A 13564-nucleotide genomic window follows, 5' to 3' on the forward strand; every position below is an offset into this window, starting at 1 on the left:
GTTTTGTATGTTGATGTGAATTAATTCTGAAAAATACTACATCATGCCTGACAGTTTTCTTACTGGCTCTGGAGTTAGTCTGCAATTTATTTAGTTCTGCAAGCTACATAAATGTACTGGTACATGAAGTGTAGAGCTTTTTCCCTCATTCTTTTGGACATGACAGTGTTTTTTGTATGCCACTACTAATAAGAAAATTAACTTAGTTGTGCTTTTCCTGAGGTGTGCTTTCTGAAAAATAATCTTCTAACTTGCTTAAAGAATATTTCTGCATTACTCTTGCAAAGTGATACTAAAACTAGATAAAACTGGTTAACTATCTGAAACTTTCAATCCTGGATTAAACCACAAATTCAGTGTTACAACATTTGCAGCTGGCTCAGAGTATATTCTTCAAATGTGAATTCACATGCATCGTACAAAGACGGCTCTACCAGCACCAGTGAAGGGGCTGTGCCAGAGCTCAGTGCAGTGGTCTGTGAAATCAGGTGGGGAGGAAATGAGGCAGCACATCTGGAATAGGCCCTGCTTTCTCAGCAGCAGCACAGTGCACTTTGTTCTACCAGTAAGGTCAGAAGTCCTGTGTCTTCCAAGTACACTCAGTTCTCAAAAGCATCTTTTTCTGTTTTGCCTAAAATAACAGCCTCATTTGATTGTTTTTTTTAGCCTACGTTTTGGAAAAAACTAGTTATATCCATTTTCATTACTAAGGATTTGTGGATGCTGTTGCAGAAGTCGCCTCTAGAAATAGCAGTTTGATTGGAAAGGTGGAGAGTTACAGGGTGAGAATCCTCTTGATACATTTGTTAGTTAGGTCTGTTCATAAAGTGCTAGATTGCTGTAGTAATAACCTTCAGCTTAAGGGAATCGCACAGTAGATCAGAAAAATACTTCAGCACGGATTCTTAATCTTATGAAAAAGAGCTGGGTTGGAAATTTTAAAAATAGAGAAATCTCCTTGAAGTAGGGATTAGGAATATGCTTAAGCCACCTGAGCTGTTTCTTTTTTGAATGTCAGCTATTTTATCTCAGCTTCTTGGCAGACTGCTACACGTCTGAGTGCTGATGATGTCTACTTTGCTGCTTTGTTGTGTTTCTAACTGAATGCCTCTCTTTAATTTCTGTGGCAGCATCCCTTGCTCCGCCTCCCCCCTCCATCCTACAGGTAACTCCACAGTTACCGCTAATGGGATTTGTGGCCAGAGTTCAAGAAAACAGTAAGTTTGCTGCTTCCTTGTGCTATGATTTATGATCTATGATTTAGATGTGGCTTTTGTTTTGAGTGGATGAAAGATTTGTCTGCTTATAGCTAGAATTCTGCCTTCTCTACTGCCTCTGCAAGTTTGTCTGAAATTGTGAAGGGAGGGAAAAGGAAGTAATTTTATTGGAGAAACCTGAACCTTTCTTCCCTGGATTTTATTGTCTCTACTGTATTTCCACAAGTCTAGCTGTTGGTGCCAGTGCAACTAATTGGGGTATGGAGTATTACTTCAACCTGCTAACATGGTTCAAGAGACATTTTCATGGTTATACTATTGTGTATTTTCAGTTTCAGATACTCCTCCCCCACCACCGCCTGTGGATGAGCCAGTGTTTGATGAATCCCCACCTCCACCCCCACCTCCAGAGGATTATGAGGAGGAGGAGGCAGCTGTGGTAGAGTATAGTGATCCATATGCTGAGGAGGACCCTCCTTGGGCACCGAGGACCTACTTAGAAAAGGGTAGGTGTGGAATTAGTAGAGATAGTAGGGTCCTGTTTGTAAGAACATTTTGTATAAGCTCCTGCCATTCTGCATTGGACATGGAGTCTGCCTAGATTGCTTCATAGCTGGTGTTTGGTGTTGTGGTAGAGGTGCTCCTCCAAATGGCAACTTAAAGAACAGAAGTTAAGCTACTCTTCTGAGTCTTGACTCTTTCACCCCTTCCTCCACAAAGGGAAGAATCATAATTAGCTGGCTAATTACATATTGTTTAAATTCTCTGTAATCTACTTAAGACTCACCTTTCAGCAGCCTGCTGAACCCTCATAATCAAACACATAGGAGGCCAAAAATGAATGAATCGGTGCTGCACCTGCGCTTGAACTTTGAGCATCTGGTGCGTCTGGGGAAGTGCCGCAAGGGGTGTCCGGGGCTCTGGAAGCCGCAGTGCTGCAGCAGTGTGGGACTGCTAAGCTAGAAGGTGCTGGGTCTGTGCAGGACTGACCGAGGCATTGCTGCGTGGCTGCATCTAGATGTCTTCCAGTTCTGAAGCAGGTGTGTGGAGTGGAAACATGCTAGAGTAAAACTACAGGTGAAATAAAGTGAGTGGGTAAATGACTTAGGGGCACTTGAATATGAGAAAATTCTACTGCCTGGTGTTCTCCTGTGAAACAGGGTCATGTAAAGGGTGATACAAAATCTAATGCTGTGAAGCAGCCAGGCATCTCAGCTGAGCGATTGTTAGACACATTCACTCTGCGTCAGGGTAAAATAAATAAGAATGCCACCAAGAAAAACCCAGTGAAGGACTTGAGGGGAGGGAAAAAACCCAGATGGAAGAGACACTTTCTGCCAACTCCTGCCCAAAGAAAATGTTACTACTCCTGAGGGAGATGGAGGAATATGTGGGAGTTTTTTTGTTGTTCCCCCACCCTCTGTCTAGCTGGTGTGTTTAGTGCAAGGAGTACCCAGGCTTTGCTGACAAGCTGAGACCATTTGTCATACAAAGTGGCTGACTTGCAGGGTGTTTACATGACTCGCTTTATCTATTGACCTCTCCACACCCCTGATTGACAGCAAGTGTCACTGTTATTCTGTTGATGCACACAGGCTCTTTGTTTGATTGGAAGTTGCTTCAGCTTATTCTTGTCAGGGAAGCTTATTTCCATGAGGGAGGACAGGGAAGAAAAGGGATCTTGTATACAAAGTACTCCACTTGCTGTGCAGTTTGGAGGATATTCTCAATTATTGATACTAGTTACCTGGCTTCACAAAATCAGGTTTGGGGTGCCTTGGGGCTCCTGATGTCGCATTTCTTTCTTTGTGGGAGGATGGCAAATTTCAGTACAGGTCATTTCAGAAAATACTGGGTGTGCTACATTACTTAATGAACTCCTCCTTATCAAGCAGTTAGAATGCACAATTATCTGCTCAGTTTCATTGTGGCTGGTGTATCTTGTGCTGGATGAAGATGGCAGGCATGTTACTTTTTGATAGGACAGGTAGTCTCAAGATTTTCCTCTGTATTTTCCCAGACATAAGACACTCTTTAGCCTAATTCTACATTCATATCGCTATCTTTGTTATGTTTCTGTTATTCCTGCCACCTGGCTCTCAGAAAACGCTCAGTGGCATTTCAGCTAGAAGCAAAAGAGGAAAAAGAGGATCCTGATGTGCACTCCCTGCTTATAGTATCTCATACTAATGCAAAGAGGGTGTGTGTGTTTGTGGGCAAGAGAAGCCACAAAATCATGTGGCACATGGCCTGGCAAAACAACTTTCTATTTGAAGAAATAGCAACATTTGAATTACAGCATATTGTTCTGATCTGCTTTTCAGTGTGATTTCTGAAAGCTTGTGAACTAAAATGATTTATATAGGTGCATATATGCACAGATTCGTTCCATCTCAGCAGGCAGTCCAGGCACTTGTAGTTTGATATTTATAGGAAAAAGCACGTGGGATAGCAAAACTGTGATGGGAGTCTTTAAAGATTAGCTGGAGAAAGTCGGGCTTTTAGTCCGAACATTTTTCCTGAAGAAAAGCAAAAGTATAGGAAGGCAAACATTCTCTCATACTGAGGTAGAGTCCCATGCAAAAACAATTTTGATCTGTATTGTGAAAACTAGATGACTAAAACGCCTAAAAGGTTGGTCTGTTCTTAGAAACACAAAAGTAATGAAAAATTAAAGTGCTTACAATGTATGAAGAACTATTAAATAGTAGGTTTAGGATACCAGAAAAAAAATGAGATAGTGACATACCAGAAAGAAATGAGATAGTGACATAGGTGTGGATTCTGTTGTAGTTATATGAATAGCTCTACTTATAGTCAGCCCATGACTTGAGATTTGACTGCTTTGCTGAAGTTGGGAGAGAAGTGCTTGGCTGTGATTTTTGTTTTTTTTTTTAATTTATTTTTTGGTAGCAAGTGAGCTTTAAAGTTAATGAAAAGCCCCATGCTAAAAGAGGACTTTCATACTCGAAGAACATGTATACTTATCCTGCTGTGAACTAATACTGCTTTATCTTCTGCAAAATTATTCCTGTGGCAACTCCTTAAGTTCCTATAAATAGTATTCTGTGCCATGTGATTCAAAGTGGACAAAACTGATGGAAGGAAATAGTTGTTCAAACACTATTAACCCCAATAAGTAGAGTAGCAATTCCTAGGATTTGTGCTTGTTTATTTAAATTCATATGAAATCATTTCTAATAGGTTTAGTGTAGATAATCTTTGCTAAAGTGAGAATGTAGAAGCTGGGACCCCAAGGAGGTATCAAATAGAGGGTTGCTATATATTGAAATGGGATTCAGTATGATCCACTACTCAAACCTACAGCTGAGGAAGGTAGTGAGCAGCAGATCCATCTGAACAGATGGAGAAACTCTTAGATGGGATACAGTTATTGGGGTTGTTGAACTTGAGGATGCTACCAGATGGCTGTAATAGCAACAGCCAACCTGCAATGTCCAGGGAAGTGCGCTGCAGTTTTCCGTTGAGCTCTGTGTCTGGGTGCATGGTGTGAAAACATAAGAATGTGCCCCAACTTTGCAAATCAGATGAACACAAACAGGTTTCCAGAAGGAGAAATTGCCCTCATACCACAGAGAGAGAAGTGGCTATCGGATTTCATGTGGATAACCCCCCTGGCCTACATTTTCGGTCAGTTGGATGTAACAGAGTTCAGCCAAACTCTGTGTAATTGTTGAAGAACGAAGATCGCTGATCGGAAGAATGTCCACCTAAATGAGTAATTCTGGTTTTCATATCCGCATTGAAACGCGTTCAGATATAAACTAGAAGAGGCCCTGGCTCCGCCTCACAGGGAAGCATGCTGCCCCCTGAGTCAGTAGTGCTGGTTCCTGTCCCGTCTGAAGCCTTTTCTGCAGTGCTGGCCTGGGCTTGTGGTATGTGACAAGCTCACAGCTTGAGCTGGTGGGGCTACAGACAGAAGGATTTAACAGCCTTTTAGAGAGAGGAATGTTGCTGGTACAAAAGTAACACGCAGGAAGCACTGGTGATGTAAAAACAAAACCAGGCTTCAGGTAATTTTATATGAGGCTTAACAAGAAGCGAATTTTCATCATAAGCTTAGGGAAGAGTTTTCTGCCTGTGATCATGAAATAATGAATCCATTCAGTATCGGAAGGGACTAGAGCATGCTCAAAAATGAGAAAGAAAGGAATTGGAAGTTACTGTGATCCTTGGATTATTATTTTCAAGAGAATGAAGAACAACAGCACAGTGACTCTAGGAAGACATGTTTTTAAATGAACAGGTATAGAAGGCAGTTAAGAAGGAATTTTGAAAGGACTTAAATTGATCGTATCACATGTTCATATAGTGACTTCTGGTTTTCAAGCTAAAAATTCTTTCATTTCTCCATTCGTGTTTTGTTTCCTTAGAATGGTATATTTAAAACTAGTGGGAATGAGTTACTTAACAACTGTGCTGGCATAAGTGTAGAGCCTGCAACATGTGTTTTTAGAATATGCTCTGGTCAAATGATACAAATCTCCTGTTTGGGAGATTTATTTTTAAAAAAATACATCCCTGTATATACTGATTCTCCACTGGGATTGATCTGTATATTTTACTTTATGATCTGTTCAGGATCCAGGTTTCCCTAGTAAATATTTGTACTGATGCCTTTGTTGCCTCAAAAGGAAATGACCTCTTTTCTTTTGAAAAGAATGATGAGTTTAGTAGGACTTTTGGACGCTGTGCTCATGAACACATGCTGTTAGTTTTCTCTCCTTGCTTTGGTTTAGAGTATCTTCCCTTCTATCCCCAGTATGAGATTTTAGGATCCCTGTCCAACATGCATTTTGTTTCAATGGCAGCGCTGCATGTTTCATTGCCAAGTGCTCAAAGCAGGGACTGATGCTGTTTGTTAAAGTATTCAGAGTCTGGCGTAGCTAATTTTCTGTATGGAACACATAATTATAGGACTGAGAATGGAAAAACAAATCAAGTTGATGTCTATTTTCTGCCATTTCAGGACAGTGCTCTCTTTAATATTTGCCAGTGCTTTGTTCAATTTCTTTGACTTTCCTAAAAGCTTTTGTGCCTTCAGTAAAATACTCTGCAGCTGTGGGAAAGATGTCCTGATACAGCAGGCATACATTCTGTTTCAGAGACCCACCCTTACTTCTCCCTAGCCCTTAACAGGGACTCACCCACCTTGGCACTGTATATATTATATATATACACACACTGGGAGTGACTTCTAGCAACATGTTGGGACTGCACGTACACATTTTACAGGTTTAGATGTGGGGGTAGCTAAGGTAGATGGAAGCCTGGGACATCAGCCTTGGCTCATTCTGTCTGTGATCTGAAGAGAGCTCTTATTACTCTCCCTCTGCCACGTTTTCCTGTTGACTGTTAGTTGTGCAGAGATCTGGTGTAGCACTTATATATAATACATGAGTCTTGGAGTAGGTCTGAGTGGTCACAGTCACGGGGAGTTCCATTGGCCTCCTTGTATCATTCCACACCAGAAGTTTATCGTGTATTTGCAACCCTTTCTTCTGCTGGATCTGGAAATAGAAGAGTTAAAGTAGTTCTGGCTCATGTGCTTCAAAGCATGAGCTCTTGTAAAAGGGGTTGGAAGAATCTGCCCCTCCCAGCAGGTCATTCTGCACACAGAGGTGAGGCAGTGCAGTTCTCCCAGACTGCCTTGAATGTGGAGAACTTTGTAGGAGGTGGGTTCATTTTTGTCTTCCTCCCTGTACCTCTCCTAACAGTTATGCTCTGTTCTTTCCTAGTGGTGGCGATCTACGACTACACAAAGGACAAAGAAGATGAGCTCTCATTTCAGGAAGGTGCCATCATTTATGTCATCAAGAAAAACGATGACGGCTGGTATGAGGGAGTCATGAATGGAGTGACAGGGCTCTTCCCAGGGAACTATGTGGAGTCGATCATGCATTACTCGGAGTGAAGACTAGAGGACAGAACGCCGCATCTCCTGCTGCAGGAGCTGGCAGGGCTTCCTGGATCTCCACCAGCCTCTGGGGCCCCATCCAGTGTAACTGAATGAAGGATAATTGTAACAACCACTCTTTTGGGTTTTTTTCTTTGGTCCCCCTCCCCGCACCCTCCCCATTATAAAACAATAGTGATTTGTTTGAACCAATGGCTCTTCCTGCTGCCAGCAGAGGCTGTCCTGAGCCATCTGACCTTGAATTAAGCTGACCCATTCAGATGTAACAAACTCCTTGAGTAGCTGATACTTCACTCGAATTCTGACTTCTGACAGGCTTTGGGATCTGTCTCAGGAATCCTGTGTGCCCTCGTGGTACTACCCTTTGCAGCAGTGCCTGGCGCTTGGGATGTCCTGGATGCTTGCAGTGAAGGGTTACTGGCCAGTGGACATCCCTCCTGTTTCTACACAACACTCCTGTGCAGCTGGAAGAACAGTCGTGTACTAGGAAACACTGGGATTTCTACACAGAGCCATTCCTGTAACTGCTTTCCAGATAGTTGGACACATCTTTAGCGTAAACACTTCTGCAGCTGCTCTGCACATGTAGGCTGACGTGGGCACACAGAGCTGGCTTTCATTCACTCACCTTTCAGTTTAGACAATTAAGATGGGTGCAGCCCACCCCCATTTCCTCATCTTTTGAATGCCACACGTTTGTTTTGTGTTCTGCACTGATGTAAATGTGCTCCTCTCCACAGCGAGCTGCTGGCCATGGGTGCTGCCGGATTAAACAGAACTCACAGATGCTGTTGACGGTGAAGGCAAAACAAAGTTTACAGGTCCTCCTGGGGTTTGAGGGTAAACTCTAGGGGCTGTGATCTAAGGTTCAAATCTGCTCACGCCTGCTTGCACTAGAGAAACTTAACCCCAACTTTAGTCTTATGCACAATGTAATCTTAAAAATCCAATCAGGTATTGTAAATTGGCTATTTTGTACTTGATGACTAGATTTGCATATGTACTGTGAGAGCCCTGTGCAGAGGCAGGACAAACGGCAATTGTCGTCTTCATGTCTGTTGCCAAAATCTCTTCAGTGGAAGTAAAAAGGGCTGTTGTGTGTACTGGTTTCCCATGGAAATCCAAGCAGTAACTAGTAGTAGTCCTAGCTCTTCCCCCAGCCCACTCCTATTATAAAGAAATAGATATTTTGAGCTGTACTGGTGGATCTGGGGTGGAGTAATACCAGGTGAAGGCTCTGTAGCCCCTTGTGTTGATAGTTTGCTTCTTAATCTAGTCTCAGTTAAAACTCTGCTCCGTGGTTTGCCTAGCAGATCAGTGTGAAGTGACGGCTGTACTAGTCTGCCCTCAGGAAGGACTAAACGTTATCTCTGGGTAAATGTCATGCATTGACAGGTGAGTTTATTAAATGCCCTGTTGCGGTCCTCTTAGCCTGCGAATTGAGCTAATCGCTGTATCACGTATCCCTGTATCCCTCCTGGGCCAGGGCATCTTCCTGGACAGCTTTTGACTGTCACCTGGCCAGGTTCCAGCTGGTACCAGCAGTAGCTTGTCAAAGGCAGACAACGCTGCCGCTGTGTCCCGAGGCAGAGCAGCGCACAGGAGAGCACTGCTGGGGCTGGGTTTGTGATCCTCTTGGCACCGATGCAGGCGACGGGCCCAGTCCCCTTGCTGGGTGGTGCGTGTGATGTCAGGATGGAGGTGCAGGTGTGGTACAGACCTGGCCAGGGAGGTGCCATAGCTGCTCCAGGGGGAAAACGAGGAAACGAACGGGTGAGGTGTGTTTGTGGGACGTGGGTGAGTGTGATCACCCTGCTGTGAGCTTGTGGAAGGGTGTGTGTAAGGAACTAGTTTGGTTGAAGCCTACGGGAGGTACAGCTTTGAAGAAACTGGTGAGAAGAGGGAAGTTACTTTCTCCCCTGCTCGGTCCACAGCCCGCGTAGCCAGGACACTGCTGTCTCCATTCTGGAAGCTGGCAGCATTGTTTGGCGTGAGCGTTAGCCAGATATCCTTCCACCTTCCTCCCTGAAGACCTGTCTCTCGCAGCAGGACTAGCGGAGGCAGCCGTGTTCGGTTCCCTCGGCCTGCCGTTCCTCTGGGGGGAAGCCTGGAAACAGTGGCCGTGCAGTCACTGGGGTGGCTGTTCCCAGTGTTACGCGGCAGGTCTACGCTCTTTGCACAGAGAGGTGGTGCTTGCAGCCCATCCAGCGGCCCGGGTGACCGAGCAGCAACACTGCACAAGCCTTTGGTGCTCACAGGGTGGCTGTGCCTTCCAGGACTATCAGAGCTTTCCACGTTTCTCTTGCCCTGGGTATGTTTGTGGTAAAGACTGAGCACACGGTGCTCAAACGCGTGGCGTTATGGCAGCTTTGTGAGTTACTAAACGAGAGCTGAACCTCTCCCTGTGCACCCATGCTCCGGCTGGGAGGTCACGCATTAGCGAGACGTGTAAGTCTGAGTAAGAGCATGCGCTTGAGTACTTCTGGCAGCTGGATGGGTGGATAGCTTAACTTCTGCTGCGTGTGATACACACTTGTGTCCTTAATCTCCAGCCAGCTTGGAAGTGTTTTGCGCTGTGAACTCGGGGAAGTGCTGAACACTTGCCGGAGCTTGGCACAGAAGATGAGGCTGCAAAACCTTGCAAGTGGAATGCGTGAAGCTCCTTAGAGAACTGGTTTTGGTCTGATGAGCCAGAGGTTAGTTCAGTCCCTGCTGATAGCATGTGGAATTGTTTATCCTGCAAGAGCTGCTGTGGATGGAAACTTTTAGGTCACCTCCTGCTGGTTTTATGCTTTATTATACAGTACTAAAGTAGCGAAAACTTGAGTTTTATGCATATTTTTTATTTTGTACAGACTTTAATTCTGTGGCTTGTTTGGGGATGATGTGATGTAATGATCATAGACCAGGCCAAGGTAAACAGGCTTTGTATATTAATGTTACATAGATTGCATGCTAGTAAAGTCAGTGAGGGTCGTGTTTCCAGTTTTGTCCCTTGTACTTCTCCAAAACCTTCTCCCCCTGCCCCTTTTTAATTTACATGTTGACTTTAAAAGGGGGTGGAGAATGGGGGCGGGACAGGGAGAAACACCTCTGTTTCAAAAAGATGCACATCTCATCACTGAGTTTTGCTGCCACAGCTGATGCTGTTCAGCATCACAGGCTGTTGAATCAGCAGCATGAGAGGTATGTGAGGTGGGGGAAGGAGACCCTCCAGATTAGCCCAAAGAGTGCCGTACGGCCAAAATGAGTATGTGTGTCCTTTGTGAGAGCTGCCTTAGCCCAGCCATCTGCTTTCATAGTGCACAGAAACCGGTCAGCACAGAAGTCAGTCAGCATCCTCTAGTGGTGTTTTTGCCTTGGTTTGCTGTATCAGAGATTTGTTTCTTGCCCTTAACCCCGGGGACAAAGCTATTAACTACAGCTGCCTCTCTGCAATGTGCCTGCGTGAGAGGAGGTGTCTGACTGAGTCTGTCCCCATCTAGTGCTGAAGCAGGTGGTTTTGGTGCCTCCTTTCCAGCCTAAGAAGGATGGCTGAGGCTGCATGTGTCTCACCCCCCACCCCCTCCCAATGGATTCATGTGTTTTGTTTCTCTCACTGGCTGTTGCAGCAGAGGGCGGAGAGGGGCAGGAGAGGCAAGCAGCAAATTTTGCACTTGAGCATCCAGATGGTGTGAGCGCGTGCCTGCTGGCTGGCGTGGGCACCAGAGAGCTGAAGCAATGCCTGAAGACTTGCTGGACTGACTGTTGACACAGGCAGCCACCAATGCACTGAAGAGCCATTGCTCTCGCTGGAGGACACGAGGTGCAGTGTGCCCCCAAGGTAGATGGCAGAGCTTGGTGCGTGTTACCGGGGGCTGACCACATTTCTGGGGCTTGGCTTGTCCTTGGCGCTAGTGGAGTTGGGTGTTTCTGAAAGCGGCTGGAGCAGTCTGCGGCTGGGTGTTTTACCATTGGGTGCCAGGGAGGCTTAGACCCAGCTAGTTCTTGCTGGAGCAGTTTTGGTCTCCTTTCACAGCTCCTGGGCGTTTTCTTCTTTCTTTGCTGCTGAGGGATCTTGGTGACAGCCAACGCTGACATTGGCAGTGATGCAGCTTCTGAAAAGCGGCACTTCTATCCAGGGCGTTTCAGTTGATCAGGCAAAGAAAGTGAGGCAGCGGCAGGACTGATGCTCCTTTTCTGGCAGAGGGTAGGCTGCCTGCCTGCTGTGTATCGGCATCATTGTTGAATAGAGGTGGAAGAGGGGGTTGTACACTGATACCAGCTGTTGTGCTCTTATAGTGTCTCCCACCTGTGCCCGATAGTGATTTAATGCTGTGCTCTGCCCAGCAACTTCCACCATCTTCCTAGCACGCACTGCAGCTGTGCCTCTCTGCTGGAAATGAGCTCTCTTTCTTAGTTATGTCCCTGGCCTTCAGGCATAAATCAAAACCAAAACTTTCAAGTTTTCCTTTCTGGAAAGGATGGGACTTTTTGTGGGTTAGTAAACTGGGGGCATTTACAGAGCTTCTCCTCCCAGAGCTGGGACAGGACATCTTGTCACACAAGTGGAGTCTGTATTCTCTGCAGGGCAAAATGTTGGAAGCTACTAGAAGCTGCTGTTGGAAAGACCACGGTGCTGTGGGTCCTAGGGTGAGCGGTACTTGCATTGAGAGCACAGAGTCACTGCTCGAGCACTGCAGCGTTTCAGAGGCATTACACACCCCGGGCAGAGACTTCAGTTCTTGCGTTGACAGCAGTGGCGGTTGGAAATGTGGGGTGCTGTTGCATTCGCTAAGGGAAGTATTTGCAGCCCTAATCGCGGGAGAAGATGGTGTAAACTGAGCACTGGCGAGCAGGTGATGGGCTACAGTGTATGGGGTGCTGCTCTCAGCAATTTACTGCGCTTACAGGTAGATTCACTTTCCCCAGCTTTTGGCAGCTCTCAGTATTGGGCTCTGCCACCTTTTGCCGGTAAAAGGGTGTTACACAGGTCAGAGTAGTGCAAGAAGGGAACAGTTTGTGGCTGGGTGTTGGTTGGTTGGTTTTTTTGTTTTCCCCCTAGGAGCTGAAGCCAGTGTGTAGTAACAGTCCTGTTGATCTGCTTTTGATTCGAAACTGCAAGAAGGGTGGGAGCCCCACCTCAGTCTATGGGAAGGTTACTAAAAGCTTGATGTGGCCAAGGTTTGCCAACTGCTGTTACAACGAATAATTCACTGACCATGGTGTTCTGCTGCTTTCATTAAACAAACCCCACACACCCATGTGCTTCGTGCAGTCTCCTGCCTGTGCAGGAAGTGTTTTTCTCTGGTACTCTAAACAGTTGTGTTAGCAACTTTGCTTATTACAAGACGTACAGTAATGTCAGCAGTAGCCTGTTGTCCAAAGGTGAGGTAAGCCTACACCCCGCTGAACACCGACTGCGGTGGTGGCTGCTGAAACGTGTGCAGTACCTTTGTTCCAGTTTCTCTTAAAACCTCAGAAAAACCCTACCGCTATTGACTAATGAGGAAGAGCTGTGTAAAAATTCATTTCCATTACAGCGCCTTGGTAAAGTGCTGACATGTCTGAGATATTTTTTTTTTTTTTTTTGTAAAGAACAAGTGCTTCTTTTCACATTTGAAAAAGTGTCTTTTGCAACTTGCATGGACAAGTAGTTTCTATGAATTCTCTGGAAATGTCAGTGTCTAACATGGATTTTGTCCATGCACTTTTTTCTGAAAGCAGATTACCCCCCACCCCCACCCCGCCCCTCTGGTCTGCAGTCGCAGGAGCAGCACGCTGTGCTTTTGCTTTTGGCACTGCCGATGCGGTGGATGAGTGCAGAGCCCACTGTAAATGACCAAGCCCGCAGGACTCTGGGGAGCTGTATGCCGCCAGTAACGTTTTATTGTGTGTGCCATTTGAACCACCTTCCAGTGAGTGCAAAACCCAATTTTTAAATTTTTTTAATTGTACTTGGAATTAACTGTTGCTGTGTACTAAACCCTCTTGTTACGAGCCCTAAATAAAAAGAACAAAGCACACCCCATGTGTTCTGTGAGCGTGCCGCTGCCGCGTCACGTACTTTTGTCTTTGGCTACAGACTTTTCAACACGGTGAGCGCAGGGATGTCGCTGGTGTATGCAGGAGCGCATCACCGAGGAGCTCCAAGTGCAGCACCTCCCGCAGCAAAGGTACGATCCCTGGCATCCAGCCTGCTGCCCTCCTCCCGCAGCTCCTCTCTGTGCGCCTGCTCGTGCCCTGTAATCGCCACTAACGTAACGCCTCAAATCTCGGCTGTAAAAGCTGCAGCTGCCGCAGGGCCAGCCTGCGCGTGTAGCCCAGGAGGAGGTGACCAGAGCTGAATTCCCTCAGGGGACCCCAGAGAGGGGCCGCAGCAACACTTACCGGCCATCAGCAATCCTGCACGAGCAGGGCTGCAGAGGAC

The 13564-nt window shown here is 45.9% G+C and overlaps 1 protein-coding gene across 18 annotated transcripts in view; it reads left to right on the plus strand.

The window, feature by feature from the left end:
- The window catches only part of ABI2 (abl interactor 2), a 71737-nt gene extending 58577 nt beyond the window's left edge, over positions 1–13160 (plus strand). For 9 of the 18 annotated variants that reach the window (XM_037398774.1, XM_037398780.1, XM_037398775.1 and 6 more), the window contains 3 exons: positions 1131–1217; positions 1550–1723; positions 6977–13160. In XM_037398774.1, coding sequence (XP_037254671.1) covers positions 1131–1217; positions 1550–1723; positions 6977–7152 — 437 coding nt within the window. In that variant the 3' untranslated portion in view covers positions 7153–13160. The remainder of the gene's footprint in view (positions 1–1130; positions 1218–1549; positions 1724–6976) is intronic. The other 9 variants (XM_037398777.1, XM_037398786.1, XM_037398778.1 and 6 more) reach the window with 1 other exon arrangement.
- The last annotated feature ends 404 nt before the right edge of the window (positions 13161–13564 follow it).

Source organism: Falco rusticolus, chromosome 8, assembly GCF_015220075.1.
Source record: "Falco rusticolus isolate bFalRus1 chromosome 8, bFalRus1.pri, whole genome shotgun sequence".
NCBI lineage: Eukaryota > Metazoa > Chordata > Aves > Falconiformes > Falconidae > Falco > Falco rusticolus.